This window comes from Notothenia coriiceps, unplaced genomic scaffold (assembly GCF_000735185.1).
Source record: "Notothenia coriiceps isolate Sejong01 unplaced genomic scaffold, NC01 NC01_scaffold00037250, whole genome shotgun sequence".
Classification (NCBI taxonomy): Eukaryota; Metazoa; Chordata; class Actinopteri; order Perciformes; family Nototheniidae; genus Notothenia; species Notothenia coriiceps.
In genome coordinates this window covers 3,632,184-3,648,796 of record NW_011369951.1, presented here as the reverse complement: position 1 = coordinate 3,648,796, position 16,613 = coordinate 3,632,184, and the positions used below count along the sequence as shown (strand labels likewise).

Here is a 16,613-nt window from a genome sequence, read left to right as displayed (position 1 = left end):
GTGTGTGCGTGTGTGTGTGTGTGTGTGTGTGTGTGTGTGTGTGTGTGTGTGTGTGTGTGTGTGTGTGTGTGTGTGGAGCGACAAATATATTGTGCGGGCATATATCTTATGGGTGAAAATGTGTGTGTCTGGAGCCTTGAATAACCTCAGTCTACTCTAACCCTAAGACCCTGGGAAGAACAATAAAAGCAATTTACAACGGTCCAGTGAAGCATTACCTGACCTGTTGTCCTGTTCCCATGAGGGGAAATTCACTGCACATCATTGTTGTTATCTGTTGCTCAGCAGCATTGTTTCCTAACAACAGCTCACATCTCATTCTGGATAATTACTCGCAGGTAAAGTAAGCAAATGTTGACAATTATACTCTGGAATGATAAATACTGGGTTTCCCACATTAAAAGGAAAAAGTACCTCTATGACTTCTCCCTTCCCGTTTGCAGTAGGTTGAGCAGTGAGCATCAATAGTTTTGAATGTTGTTGCTGCATAAGACAGTGATTGGCTGTTTTACATTTGTGACGTACTTAGTGTTTAAGTTGAGGGTATTTAAATTTCTTTCAGCTAAATGTTTGATTTGATGTTGGTATCATATTCAATTTGGCTGAATTGGCAGGCATTGCATTTCATTGGATAAAGGTGGGATCTGCACATGACTCGTACCACTAGTAGGGATCACTAAAGAGTTTGCCTGTATCTAAGAAAAAGTATTTAGTGCAAAAACAAATACAAGTTTGTTATTTGCTTTATGGAATTATTGCCCAGCCCTTAATATTCATGGTCTCCACAGGTTGTTTCACATGTTTTGGTGACCCCATCATCTTTCATCTAGACTTCTAGAGCCACTATCAGCTCAAATCTTACCCTTGACCAACACTTTGACCTGTCAACATTTGAAAAGTATTTTACATTAAGTTTTTAATTCTTATATTTTCAGGGACCTCTCTGACATTGATGGATAAATTGCTCTATGCTTCCAAAGAGGTAAAAACCTTTCAATGACCCCACAACCTTTCCTGCAGTGCCACCCTCAGGATAAGGGCTAATAATGCCCTACAAATAGCATAAACATCACTGTGTTTGTTCCAGCAATTAGAATTCAGTGTGTTATTGGACTTTGGTCAGACTGTTGGTCTTGTTAAAATACTTGTTTTTTGTCTTTGAGTCTTAAAAATCTGCTACAATTTCAAAACAAATTGTGTGTTAAGAAAAAAGCATTTGTTCATTACCACATGAAAAAGGTTTTCGGTACAGATCTGGATTAGATCTAAATGATAGAAAAATGTGTCCTGTTCAAATAGGTGATAAAACTGAGAGGTTAAGATAATTGATCTTAAGACAAAGCTTACTGTGTATTGAATAATTAAACTGTTGTAAAAGATAATAGTCCTCAGATTGTTATCAAAGTTTATATAAGGAAGAACCAGCATCGAATGCTTGTGGAGATTCATTAGTATGCTTCCAGTTTCATCAATCCTTATCCTTTCAATTTATTCACTACTTCAAAATGATTCAGTACATTTTAAAAGTCTTATATAAGGTTATAAAAAAGTATCCGTAAAGAACACAGTACTGGAAAAACTGAAAGATACTAAAACTGGACACACCAGGTCGGCATTCTTTACTGAAAAACCCAAAGGCTCATTGGCCTCAGTGGACAAAAATAGTTCTCCTTTATTCCACTGTAATGAAATTCTGTTCCGGTTTGACTGCTCACCAAACTGTGGATGAAGACATTTCAGCGACCACCCACCGCTGCTCATGTATCACACAGGAGCAGGCCATGTTTGTCTGCTGGTGACAGATGAAAGAAAGGAAGAAAAATCCAGCTCTGCGTTTCCATCCACAGGCTGATATTAGATTGACATGAGATTACTCATTTAAATTCATAATGGAACGTGTCTGGGTTGGACTTTGTAGATTCCCCTCCTGAAAGCCAAATTGTGCAACAGTTTTTGATACACACAAAAGAACAGCCAGCCAAAGACTCACTCTGCTTATTAAACAACAGCCTTCCAATTGTGTCAAGATCTTCTGAAAGTGAGATACAAACTAATCCCTTTACTGAATCCAAAGTGATCGAACTCATATTCTTTCAAGGCACTTCAGTCCTGTTTGCGGGACTTCAACATAAGCACTATGCAGCTTGTATCATGTATTTTACAAAAGAAATGCATTCTAGTTTCATTATCCCTTAAAACCCTGTACAGCTCTGCCACTCAGAGACACAGATCAGAAGTCTAAACACTATAACAGGCTTGTCATCGGCCCCTCGGCCATAAGACTGGTGGCTCTACTAAAGCCCCTCACACTGCGACAGGGCATTGAGGATCAGGACTGAATATTCTGGATGTCAGACTGGTGAGCCACTGGGTGACATATCTTCATCCCTATCCTCTAATTTCCCCTCTTTTGCCTCTTCTTCTTCCCCAACGCACGGCAGGGGCTGTATTTCGGCTTCATTATGGCCGCACGAAAGCCAATATTTGTAACCATATTCACCATTTTCCTCAGTGGGGCAGGGTTGGTGGTGGGGAGTGGATGAAGGGAGGAGGGGGGGTGTGGAAGAGGGGAGCAGGAAGGGAGGGAAAAGCTCCCCAGATGAAAATCCTAAATCAGTATGCCCTGCCGCTGCAGCTGAGGCCTAGGCAGGGATTTCGTTTAATTTATTCTCCTAAGCCTGGGAATCAAGCCATCAAAAGGAACCAAACTATCAGGTTTCCTGCACTAAATGGCCCAACAGTGTGATGTGGCCAGCCTGGGATCCGACTTAACCCTTTCGAGGTGGCAGGCAGCGTCAGAGCCAGTTGCCTTCCTTGTCTGGACCAGTTTATCTGAGACACTCTGAGGACAGAGCAGCGGAGACTTGTGAACTAAAGGTGACACGGTGGGGATGGGTGGCTCTCCCTCACAGTGTTTGCTAGATTTGGATATCCCTTCTTTAGCCTTGTTTAATGGTTGTGGATCATGGGATTAAGGGACACAGGCTCATGGTAGGCCACTGCTGAAATGCCAGCACCAGTCTCTCTAGTAAAGTATGTTGACATGATGGTTCTGCAGCATGTTCTTTACATCCAGTGCCCACATCCAGTACCAGTGCAGGAAGTAGTGTACTTTTTTTTGTAAAACGTACACTTTATTTGTCGTTAGTCAGAAAAGTAATTGAGGTCACGGCCTTGGATGTGTTGCACAGGGGGTTGATTAAAGAATGGTTGCAGCATTCGTACATGTTTTGGAATATGTCATGTTTAAATCAGGCCAAGGAGATGAAGGAACACTTTTTTTGAATACTATAATTACTGATTATTTTGGAGATCTAAGCTGAAGTGCTGTGGCTTTATTTTTAAAGTGAAGTTTACCCATGATGCCGTGTTGGCAGGTAGCTGTGGACAAGAAGAAAGAGAAATTACAGAGAGAGAGTATGGATTTAAGACATTTTAATCGATTTGAGATTTCTTCATTTGGTTTTTCCTGTGTTATAAATTACTCATTCTAGTTGAGTCAGGTCTCATTTGAGCCCAGTTCCACAGTTTCTCCAAATAAGTGTTTTAAGAGTCAAATCCGATATTTCTTGCTCTTGTGAAAATCCATCTCTTGAGTTCTTGGGATTATCAAGCTTCTCTATTTTGTCCTCGACTGCATGAAAACCGGCAATGACCAAAAAACCACGAAAGCTACTGTTCAACCGTCTGAGAAGCTCAGAACACCAAACACACTCACACATAAACGTCACAGAGGCTTTATTTACTGCTTGACTCATTGCAAAGAGGGTTAAGGAGGTTCTTATTAACTTATTCTGGTGTCCTTTGGTGAACTCATTTCCCAAGAGGTCACAGTGGAGGTCAAAGGAGAAACAAACTGTGTCCGGACTCTATACGACACACTGATTTTAACCAGGTTTAAAGTATGTGGTACGTAGAAAATTCAGTATACACACCTGAAAATAATAATAATAATGATCATTATCATCATAAAATAAATAATGATAGTAATATTAATAATAAACAAAATTACTGTTGCCACAAAACAGCAACATATGTTTATTTTGTGTAACTGCAAAAACAGTTCACTAAAGAAAATAATACACATTTAATACACAAATTGCTTTAATTTTACATAACATTTTCAGAAAGGATTGCTTTTGATGAGGTAATCTTCCAATCATTTTAGATTTATTTAGTTTTTCTTTAGTATTTGATCAGTAATTACTTAATTCTTGCTAAACAGATTTCACTCTGAATGACAAGAGTCTGCAAGCTGGGTAATAAACAGCTTACAAACACGTTCACACATGAGATCAGTTAACTAAAATAGAGGTAATTGCGGTATACCATGCACAACCTTGTATTGTCATGAGGTCAACGCATGGTCACTTAACGCTGACTATGACTTTTTGACACCAGTTTTCAAAAACACTGATTGTGATAAGTTTTAAGGTCATGGTTATTTTCCTCGACCCACATCGACTACAACTGACCGTGTTTGGTGTTCAACAACAAGCTAGATGGAAACTCGAACGCTGGAAGAGTAAATGTCAGTAGCCGTTGCGAGTACTAGCAGGCTCTAGTCAGGACTCACGGTCATAAAGGACATAATATTACTTTCTTCTTATGAACACAGTGGAAAGCAGGGCAGATCTCTGATGACCAGCTCCTTACCCCTCATCTCCTCTCTTCCTTGATCTTCCCCCACTGTTTGCTTTACTTTATTTTCTGTTTTTTCTCCCCCTCCCCCTGTAATTTTTTCGTGCAAAGAATAAAATTTCATCTGCGCGGGCTCTGGGAAAGGCGGCCCTCGGATTGGCCCTTGCCCGTACAGATGCTTTGAATTTACAGGGCTTTTCTGCCTGCGAGGAGAAACAGAGAGGGATGGAGGGATGGATGGTGGGGTGGAGGGGAAGAGATGGAAGGGGGTGAAGGGGGGTGAAACCTGCCTGTATTTCCTGGGGATTAGGCGTCAGATGGGCGCCCTCAGAGGAGGTCTCAGGTCCCGGCCTCCCTGGATGGCTGGGAAACTGACCCCCATCTGACTCCGAGGGCTTCTCTGTGCCCTGCCAGCATGTAGCCTCAGGACGGGGCCTATGAGCCAGGCCGGCTCACCGCTGAAACATTCCCATTTGTGCATTATACATTGCATATCAATACATTTCTGTTGAACAAAAATTCACTTTCACAAATCTTTGCTGCTTCATTGTTGGTTGAGGTCCTTCTATTTAATAATAACACCTGCTAAGATATGTGAAATGAAAGTTGAGCAACAAAGGCAAATACATCCTAAACACTGTAAAACATTATGTTCTTTGTTTTAAGCATCCCTGCACAATGGTCAACTTTAACCAATTCTTGAATTTTGACTCTGAATGTATCCTTAAACTGATAATCTTCCTCTCTTCTCCTACTAAGACCAGTTGGTCTGCATAAGCACGGAGACATTGTTCTGTAACACTTTAAATAACGCTTACTTAAATACAGTTGAGATGGATCGCGCACACACACACACAACACGCACAAAGACTTGCAAAACGTTACATTTTCTCTTACAATTTACCTTCACACTCACAGTTTTCTAAATTTCATACAATTCTGTCAGTAACCCTAAGGACCGCCAACACACAAAAAAAGATCTCATAATATCAAGAAGTACAACATTATGTTTATTTTAAAGGTATTTTATTACTGGAGTGTGTACAGACCTTTTGTAGAACCATTTATTGTAGCAATTCTTTAGAAAGCATTTTACTTTTTTTTTCTTTTCATAAGAAAGTTAGGCTTTTGAAAAGTCCAAATGCAGCAGAGCGGTCAGGTTTCTCATATATAGATGTCCCTCAATCCCAATTCAAATCAAACAGCGTCTGTGTGGAGAGGCCTGCTGCTGCACAGAAAATGGCTGAGATGAAAATTCCAATTCTTGATTACAGGGAGCCATCTGGTGGCGGCTGAATGGAAGAGCAAACCAAAAGCAACAGCTGAGAGCGTCTATTTCCAGCAAAGATGAGTACATTAGTTATGTGACTAAACAAAGACAAAAACACACAAAAGCAACTCTCTCACTAGCTTTTTTTCTTCTTCAAAACCCCCTGTGCCTTTATCAATTAAAATAGAAAATAAAAATCTGTGTTACAGTCCAATATTTTTCTATAACATTGCACAAATACTCCATCTATATATAAACATTGATAGGAACACACCATATAAACCACTCGTGCCCAGCAAAAACCTTCATTTCTATCATTTGATGTCATAAAATAACTCATATTTTCTGTAAATGACAAGCGAAAGGTATGCAGTTTACAGTATAAACTCATGACACTGGTAGGATGAGTATTATAATACAGGCGTCAATTAACTTATTATTTCAACTGATTACGTTTTTATGGATATTCAAGGTCTCTGCAGCACACATAATTAATAATTTTGCCCGTGTAAAGAAAGGCAAACAAAGACATTTGCAACACACAACACAAAAAACTCATTCCTTAGTCCTGTGGTCTCCTGAAGACCAAAGTAGAGCAGAGATACCCTTTCATTATACAGTACTGTAAACAAAAGAGATGATCAACAAGATAATTGACCCTAAAAATCACTTTCTCTTGTGTTTTTGAAATGAAAAGAAAATAGCGGTTTTAACTGTTTACTGCCATTACATGCATTAACCCGTATTCATCAGACTTCTCTGGGAGCCTGGCATTTGAGGAGTACTGGAGCTATCACACATAACATATTTTACCGAATGTACCATGAAAAGTAAATCTTAAAGTGAGTCTTCTTACTTGAATCTCTTTTGTAGCGCACTGTTTGTATTAAAAGACCGCAGAATGAACAGTGCACTTTTACATTTAAATGCCAGAGGTGACAAGTAAATAAGAAATTAAAAACAATATAGGAAAAATACAAATAATGCAAAACAGGTTTCCCGGCCTTTAGAAAGATTCTTCTTTTTTCTTCTTTTCTTGATAATAAAACAAACCACCAGGTAAACACCTTGGAGGAAAAGAACAGGGGAGGGGAAGGAGGTGAGGGGCTCCAAACTCTTTTAGCTCGTCTCCAGTTTGGCCATTTCCTGCACGTAGATCCCGATGCTCTCGCTGTCGAACAGCACAAAGTAGACGGTCTTGATGGTGGAAGACATGGTGGCCACAAAGTAGGTGGAGATGGCCTTCAGGATCAGCTGGGCCGCCGTCTGCTTTGGGAAACCATTCCTGGCAGAAAATAACAAACGTGGTGAAACACTCGTCGAACAATTAAAAATAAGTAATTCAGCATGAAAAAAGCATTCAAGATGACTATTTACTAAAGAAATCATGCTCTACTACAACTAGCATTAGGCTTCAGTCAAATTTGAATAGTTCCACAAACTTTTCCTTGACCTCATGCAGCACAGGCTTGCAAGGATTTTAGTTTTGAAAACTCCTAAAGAAGTTGAAGCTTGAAGTTTGACAAGGGAACCTGACTTCTACTGATCCCTATGAACTGTGGATTCACACTCTCTTACTGTTCATCCAATACTTGGCATGCTTGTGTAAATCTTTTCAGATCAAAGTGAAGGTGTTTAATCTGTTGCCAGGAAACTATTTAACCTCCCATTTAGTCTTACAGAGAGAAAATTGAGAGAAATGTACGGGCGAGCAGAGACACATGAGCAGGCACATTCTACTGCTGACGATGCAATTTTGCCATTTTCTTGGTCTGGAACCAGGTTTTAAAAAAGTGTTATGTAACCACACTTTTTGGCAAACCACCTCTCGTTTTTGACTAAACTAAAGCCAGAGTAAAAACACCCTTGGGTTCATGTATTAAATGTAAGAGGCACTTCCTCTGTTAGTTTAAGATAAGATTACATGTTCTTACAGCATCTCAATTTCACAAGCATCAAAGAAACATTAGGTCTTCAAAACTAATCATTATCCAGTGCAAGATAAAGAAAACGTATCTCTAAATAAGGGATTGAATGTTTTCTTACCTCCCACTACCAATGGAGGGGAAAGCCACAGACTTTAGTTTCTTCTCATCCGCCAGAGCCAAGCAGTTCTTCACCGTCTTGTCCAGCATCTCCTCACATTTATCGGAGCCCCAGCCTGGACTGTTACAGTGTATCACGTACTTAGCGGGCAAGCCAAAGCCAGCGGTCAACACAGCTGAGGGACGAAGGGAAGTAGACACTTTGGTTAGAAATGAGGTTGATATAAGTGTAGCATTACCGCACTAAAACAGCTCTCTGTTGCTCTGGTTGAACATTCAAGTGTAGTAAGAAAAGGATCTCTCTTTTAGGATCAATAATGTTAATGGGCTCTGACAAATTATTCTTTTAATTATAAAGTATTTTTTCAAAGAAAATCAGTTAACCAATTACCTTTCTTTATACATTGTCAGAATTGTAAAAACAATGTTACATATACCATAGTCTAAATTGCATTTGATATTTGACCAACACACTGAAATATACAAATATATTCACTCAATGAAAAAAAAGCCAGAGCTAGTGAATGTTTGTATTTGATGTCTTAAAACAAACTGAATTTGTAGGTTTATCAACAAATTGCTTCAGCCCTAAACTACAACATCCATTAAAATGCCACTGTCACCAAGCTATAATATTTTTTAATATAGAATACAGAAAAAAGAGAGATTAAATTGGTTGAGGCCAAAAACTTACAAATAACTGAAGTAATAAGGTATTACCACCAAACTCCCAGGAAATGTTTACATGATGGTTTGGACAACATTGAACGCTAAATGAAAGAACAATATGTAGTCACCCAGAGCTGCCACTTCTAATAATCAGTGAAATAAGTACCTATATTTTCTCTGACACCACGTCATATTTTGCTGTCATAACTTTGTGCTAGTAATGATTACTGACAGTAAGGGAACTTATTCACTGCTGTCATTCTGCTGGATATTTTCCTGTCACTTCGTAATAGTCCACAATCAAAATGCATTTCATTAACTCATTTTGTCAGAAGTTAAAACCCAGGAGGCCTGAGTTGCTAAAAAGAACACTTTGCTTCGTGGAAAAAAGTATGTAGCAAATCTCCAATAGCTTAAAATGGTTTGGCCGGGGTATTACAGTGAGGTGGGCCGGATAAATCATTTCTCCAGACAGCTGAAAAGTAGCAAAGGAAGAAGAAGAAAGAGGAAGAGAGGAGGAAAAGAAGAGGAAGTCTAACCAGCAGCTGTAGACTCAGCCAGTGCCCCTGACTCTGAAGCGAGAAAGCCTCCAGTCAGATTTTATTAGCCCTCGGTGAGCGTGTGACTGGCCTGGAGTCAAAGCTGAGTTATTTCCAGATGGAGAGACTTCACACAGCAGAGCGAGAGTCACCCGCATGTGATCTGGTCCTGAGGTAAAGAGTGTGGATGATGATTATGGGTTTTTTATGACTGGCTGCACAGTTCGACCTGTTTTATGGTTTGGGAAGGAAGAGCAGTGTGTGGTGGTGCTGGTGAACTGCACATCTGGAGATCACCTGTCAATCAAACTAATCAAACCACTTTGGTGAGTGGTGTGCTTTATCTGCCAATCTAGCCAACCATCTTCTTTTATTCAGCATGAAGAAAAACTAAAAAACAAGAAGTTTCTGCTGGGAATTTGACTCAATCTTCCCTTGTGCAACATAATTGATACACCTACAGTATACCAGGTGTCTTTCTGTATTTATCTTATTGTAATACATTTATGACAAATGATCAAAAACAACAATGTCTCATTTGTCTTCTCTCTGATAGGCTCTGCTGGCTCTGCGTTCGGTCACCTGGTAATCTATTTAGGAGCTCCACACAGAGAGCGGGATTTAGATGCTAAGCTAACTTGGCTGAATGGGAGAGAGTTTGTTAGAAAAAGTGAGTGTGAGTGATGAATAATGATAGAGACAGATGGAGAGAGTGGAGACAAATGGACTGAAAGATAAAATAATCTGACGGTTCAAGGGTTCTCTAAAGACCTTTGCCTGTAGTTTTAGACTTAAGTAGATATTAAGTGCCAATAATAATATATTTGATCATTTTTATGACCAAAACTAGAATTACAGCATTGGATTTGTATGCCAACCAGTCATTACTTAAAATTTGTTTTTTTAAGACATTTGGAATAGACATAACTAGCACATGAAAATGAGTTACAACAGAGAATGTGTGAGGACCATGACCTTTGTTAAATCTACTATATTCTTGAGTCCGAGGAGAAATTTGTTCCTATTTGTATTTTATTTCCCTCTGTTGTTTCTGGCCACGGTTAATTCTTGCTGCAGTGTCCTGACATCATTTGGTATATGTGGATGCAGAGGGCAATAGGAACCAGCCCTGTTTATTCTGGTGTGTGTGAGAGACATTTACATGACACATTGTCATGGGAGTTGGGTCGGGCTTGAGTGAATGAATTTGCAGAGTAACCGTTTGTTTTGATGTTTTTATCACTGTTAAATCACCTGTAGTTTGTTTTGCATCACCAATTAAAAATAAATAAATAAAATTGTTAGGATGTAGGACGGAAAAACTGCACACCAATAACATTTGCTTGTTGACTAAAGGCTGCCCAGGTAGAGCAGCAGTTCTATCCAGGTTGATTTAATAATTCATGAGTCCACATCCTTACTAGGGAAAACCTCCAGGGTACTCAAGCAGAAATGACCAACAATGCTTTATGTTTAAATAAATACAAAAAAATATGAATAGGAACTACCTGACATTATCTGCTCTGTGCACTTACCGCCAGCCACCTCCAGAGGGCCGTTCTTCTTCTTCAGCTCCAATAGCGCCTCAGTGAACTCCTTCCCTCCCTTCTTTTCCAGAGCAGCGCCTGTAAGTGGATAAAAGGATTGGAGTGATCACATAGTCACAAACTGCTGATGGACACACAGGCACACAGCAGGAAGGAGGAGATAATGTCATGCAGACCGGCAAGCAGGCAGACATGGAGACAACGATGCTGTCAATCATTTCACCTGGTTTCTCCCTGAATATCTGAGCTACAGAGTTTCTGTCACCTGGTTTATGAGACTCAGGAAAGGTTCACAACCCAAGTGTAAAGATTCAGGGCTGATATTTTCCAAATGACTCATCTGAGTCCGTAAAAAAGTTTACGTATTAAAGCTGTGGTGCCTAATTACTTCCCTCTGTCTTCACATACTAGCTTTTTTGCAGCGGTCTGAGGGTGTTTTCTTTCACTCCCAAGTTACAGGGTGAAGAACAAAATGACAGCTATACAGTTATAAATTAATGTATGAAAGCGCTAATAACTGGTTTTCAAACACATTTAAAAATTCAACTGCGAAGAGTAAAATAAATGTTTAAGTTATGATGCAAATGTTTTGTTTTCTTTGAGTGTGATGGCTTAAAGGAGATGATTCCACATCACTTAAATTTGATGTTTACTCAGAGTTGAAGACAGAAGCCAGAAACAAAACTAGAGAGCATATAGGTGGTAAAAGTCTACCAGAGCGAGGGAAGTCAATGTTTTGGCTGCAATAAATCATGCAGAAGAAACATACAATAAAAAAAAGGTAAATATCAGCTCTTTTGGGGAAAAAAGATCTTTGGACAATTAAACAGCCAAATAACACCTTTTTCTGATCATCGTTTGAGTCATGAATTAAAAATGTACTCATTAATTTAATGCCAATGGACATTAAACAACACTAGTGAGTTTTAATTAAAATCTTCAGGAAATAAACTTCTCAATCAAACTTTTGGTGGATTTTCTTTCAAACCAGCTGAACTGACAGCAGTCGAGGGGAAGAGGAAAGGAAGCGAGTTCCAGATCAGCCACATGTCAGTCTAACAAAGCAGCAACAAGCAGCAGCAGCAGCAGCAGCAAGGCTTTAAGATGCACTGACAGAAGTATACAGTTGTGTATGCATTATGCAATCATGTTTCTGTGTAACCAATGCACTTATTAGACTACTAAGGGCAACATGTTGAAGTTCTGTATTTATTTTCATCAGTGGGATAAGCTGTGGTGAATCATCTGTGGGTTAAACACAGATGTGACACATGGGCACCACTGATAAATAATATATATCTGCACATGTTGTAGGCTTGCTTTGGCTTATACAATGTGCAAATACACTTGAAAAAAATAAACTGCAAGATGCTTTTATTTTTAAAAGATGTGGAAGGAGTAGTAGCCAAAGCAGAGGTTTGTCTGTTGAACATGATCACTAAATTAGAAAAAACTGCAAAGGGCTGCATTGGTGTTCAAATCCAAACAATTATTTTACTTTTTGGCCTAAACTGTGGATGTGAGGGGTTCAAGGTTTTCCGGCAACTTTGTCAGTGCTGCTTTAACCAAATGCAGACACCGTTTTGAAAACTCTTCATTGCTGCAAACCAACAATGTTTGAGGATGCAGGAAGCTGCCAAATTTACATTTTTCGTGTCCACATTGAGTTTGTCTTCTGGGTTAGGTCTATTAAAAACCTAGCGTGTGACTGCAACTCTGTTAGGCAGCTGACTTCACATCATGGAGTTTCCCCACAAGCACTTCTTAGAAAATATGAAATAGTCCTTGTTTGATTAAAATGTGCACTCATACTAGAGCATAATTATCCACGTCTAAGTCAATGTTTCCCCAAATTACAGGAATACAATAGAAGCATTTAGAGTAGGAACAGCATGCAGTTGGGTTGTGTTTTAAAAGGTTTTCGGACACTTTAACTAAAGGGCAGAATTAAAATGTGCTGCTGCTGTGATGTTTATCCCCAGGCTGCATTGCGGACTATCTGGAACGTGCAGAGAGAGAGAGAGCAGACAGGCGCTGGCGTTCACCGGAGGTTCCTTTACCTACTTCACCACCTGAATAGAGGGAGGAGCTGGTCGGGTGAATGACAGCGTCGCTTTCCACGATGGAAATGTCGGCCCGGACAACTTGCAACTACAGACGACAACGACAACAAACGACAGGCAAACAACATGGAGGTAAAAACACAGTGTGTGTGTGAGATCAGGGGCAACAAGATGGGACGAAAACATTTAAACTAAAAGAGGTGAAAAAGAATGAGAGGAAGAAAAGATACAAGGAAGTGAACACGCTCCTTTTTGGCCCAGGATATCAGAGGAATCAAGGAGGCAATTGATGATTAGGAGGCAGGACTGCACATTAGTAAAAATAAAATAAATGACCCCAAATTGTAGCTTACAGTCATCAATACACAAGATTGTATTATTTTATTTAGGTAGTTTTCAACTGGGGGAAATTGAGAAAAATACTTATTGTATCGTCCTGATTTCTTGGCTCATAAATGAGCTGAGAACTGAATGGTCTCCCTCCAGGCCACAGACCTTACTGTCAGGCTGCAGAGCACAACAAACAGAAGTTGGTGTTTGTCTTCTGTTAGTTCGTGTTTTAATTCATTAAAATGATGTCCCTGGAATCACAGAGATTCTTTAGCATCTCAAACGATCTGACATCCATCTAAAAGGAGGACAACCTGGAATGAACCTCAACACATCTACATGAGGGGAAGAGCAAGCAGGACACTGCTCTGAGGAGTTTAGATTGAAAAATCCTTGAATGTATCCACAGAAATTATTTTCTATGGATCTAAGAGAAATTCAGTTTTCAGTCAAAGAGCAGGCTGAGTTTCTTGAGTTCAGAGAAGATCAAAGTGAAGATCTTCACCAGGCATTTACACCACGATGCCATAGATATGTTTATTTTTACTGAGAGTCAAAAGGCCTCAACAAGCACTCGTAAAAATCTGCTGTAGCTGAGGTTTTCCTGGTAAGGGGACAAAGGCTTCTCATACAGTCTAGCATATTTGCAGTCTATTTATAGAACACAAAATTGCTGCATCTTTCATCAAGGTTAACTGTATTTATTTTTACGAATTCCTAAGGGGCGCTGATTTTCATAGATGTATAGAAAACGTCCTTCAATTTTACTTTTTAGGTATTGTGTTTTATATTTTCTGATAAATGATTCCAACTCAAAATAATGAGTTTTAGTTAAGCCATACATTGTAGACACAGTAGATATGATAAAGATGTTGTTTCACCTGAACTTTTGAAACAACATCCATAACATTCATCTGGCTGCAACTTATAAATTATGTATGTAATATATCATATTCCAATCACTTGTATATAGACTCTTATTGCACTATTTTTCTTTTTGTATTTACTTGCACAATTGTTTCTGTTTTTCTGTTTTATTGTGCTATGTACGTATGACTAATAAAAGCCTTGAACCTTGAGATCTCTTCCACTTTCCAACATTTGTCCTAAATGATCATAACTAAAGCTGCCAACAGTGTGAATGAACAGATCTAGAGTGGAGGAACATTTTTAGAGGTTTTAATTCACTGACCAATTTAATTGAGAAGTTAACATATAAATTGTAATGCTGTTAACCATTCAAGGATTTTTGACCTAAAACCCCTCTTGGACCAGAGATGATGATGGGGGGGGGGATAGGGGAGCTCACCTAGATCATCTTTAAGTTCAAGTTCAGCATTGATGGGGTTGATGACCCCCTCCACGTCAAAGCCAGCCAAGTTACTGACCTCGCTGTGAATGAGGTTAAGCTGCGTAAAGCGGGGGGAGGCATGCCAACGGAGGAAGAGCAAGAAGGAAAAGGGAAGGAAGCAAAGCAATTAAAACCAGATTCATACCACTCCCTAAAGGAATACCTTGACGTTTTGAGCGTTTATCATAAGAACTAGACATTCAACATATCTGCACTACCACTAATTCTTAGCTTTTGTGTGCAGTGACATGTACAATGTAATGTGGATTGACGACCAACACCCAACGTATAGCAGTATTTTTAAAAAACATCTCAAATACAAACACACAGCTACAAAGGTTATAGTGCTAAGTTCTACTGCTAGATCAGCATTAGTCAGCAATATATTAAAGCTCTGGTTAAGCACTTTCAAAGCAAACTGTAACAACTCAATAGGTCACAATAGGATTGCAGGCCATGGGTTAAGAAATGCTTAATTATTTATAATGTCAATGGAAAGTAATTAGGATAATGAGGACCTCAACCAAAAGGGACATCAGTCAAAGGCTGACAATAACCAACAAGGACATGATGGAAACAATAACTAGAAGGTTGAAAACTACTTTTAAACTGGTCTCTCAGTGATTGTAAGAAAAGCACATGTAATACAAATAACACCTTGGTTATAATAAAGTGTCCCAGTAAGCCATGACAGTGAACCACCCTAAACAATACCCTGAACCTGAAGCTGAACAATTCAGTTCAAACGTCAATAGTTTGACAAAAAGCTCTCTGATTTGACCCGCCTTTGTAGCTGTGTTGTTGTTGTTTTATGTCATCATCATCATCATCATCATCATCACCTTATATATATATTAGTTGCAATGTCCATTAAGTCCTGTTGTACTTGTAGAATTTAACTCTATATTCCCGGTTTCTAATGTAGTTGTGTTTGCAAAGGTAATCCCAGCATATTCATATGTTTTATTCTCTGTTTGCCAGGAACTTTACAAAAGGCTGAGGGAATTTTCTAAAATAAAAGTCAAAATATCAAGGTATCCTTCAGAATGTTACGATTTTTCAATGCAGAAGCAATATCCTTTTAGTATTTCAGAGTCAAGATTCATCAGTCAACTGTTAGACAAACTGCACATCCAAGGTTTAAACTCCAATCTTTGAAAGGAAAAGGCCCAAATCATCCCAAAAGAAATCACTTGTGTGTGACCAAGTCAATAAAGCAGAAAACAGACAAGCTTTTCTATTTATGGTTCCATTATCTTAATAAGTTGGCGATTAAATGCATTATATATATTATGGCCTTTAAAAAAAGGTCAAAGAAATATTAAGCTGAAGCTAAAACGTCAGTTTTATTGTATTAGTATTTGCATATGCAGAGTGGACCAAACCATGCAGTGCCATTAGCAGCAGTTCAAAGTCAAACTGAGCTGAAACATTGAAATCTGGAAGTATATTTTCTACATTTGTTCTTAATTTTCTGCATTAGATGCCAACAGTGTACAGCATCACTGCAGATTGTAAAATTATTATATATTGGATCCATTCAGAGACAATCCCCTAATCCTTTCTGTTCGGTTTGATCTTGTGTTTTACTACGCCTCCCACAAACTTTAGAGAGGCAAAACATAACAGAGGACGCTGTTGAAAATACGCTTCTCTTAACTATTTTCAGAGTGCTAAACACACGTATTAGAGCTGCACGATATTGGAAAAAACTGACAGCGATTTTGTTCCCCCTGCGATATATATTGCGATATGAAAAAATACAGTAGTTGAAGAAAAGACCGTTTTTTTTCCCGCAAACCATTCTTTCTTGAACTTTAATGCTATACAATTGGTATTTTTTTAACTATATTTAACCGGATGAAGGATTTTAGTCACGGACGTCTGGATCTTAAGTTATCAGAGCAACAAGCTGAGCTAGCTCGGTTAGCAGTGCCAAACTGCTCTGGAGAAACACATGAAACTACTTTATTCAGTGTTTTTACCTTTAATCACTGGGTGCGTTTGCTTTGGAGATTTGATAGTGATTGGTGGTTTGCTGTCACTCTCTCAAGTACCCATGACATGAGAGCCGCGCAAGTTATCCTTTTGTAGCAAGCAGCAAAATAATTGTAACATGACGTGTTTGAGTTAATTTGCCTACTTAATATCGCTTAAA

General features: G+C 39.0%; 3 protein-coding genes across 4 annotated transcripts in view; 2 read left to right on the top strand and 1 right to left on the bottom strand.

Moving 5' to 3' along the window:
• Positions 1–5,062, top strand: part of LOC104967131 (kinesin-1 heavy chain-like) — a 102,078-nt gene extending 97,016 nt beyond the window's left edge. Inside the window, exon 22 of the mRNA XM_010796547.1 lies at positions 4,952–5,062. Within this exon, the coding sequence (XP_010794849.1) occupies positions 4,952–5,062 (111 nt within the window). The remainder of the gene's footprint in view (positions 1–4,951) is intronic.
• Positions 1–16,613, bottom strand: part of LOC104966729 (zinc finger protein Aiolos-like) — a 596,491-nt gene that overhangs the window by 560,037 nt on the left and 19,841 nt on the right. The gene's annotated exons all lie outside the window — the stretch shown is intronic.
• LOC104966738 (SWI/SNF-related matrix-associated actin-dependent regulator of chromatin subfamily E member 1) overlaps positions 1–16,613 on the top strand; it is a 180,673-nt gene that overhangs the window by 155,580 nt on the left and 8,480 nt on the right. The gene's annotated exons all lie outside the window — the stretch shown is intronic.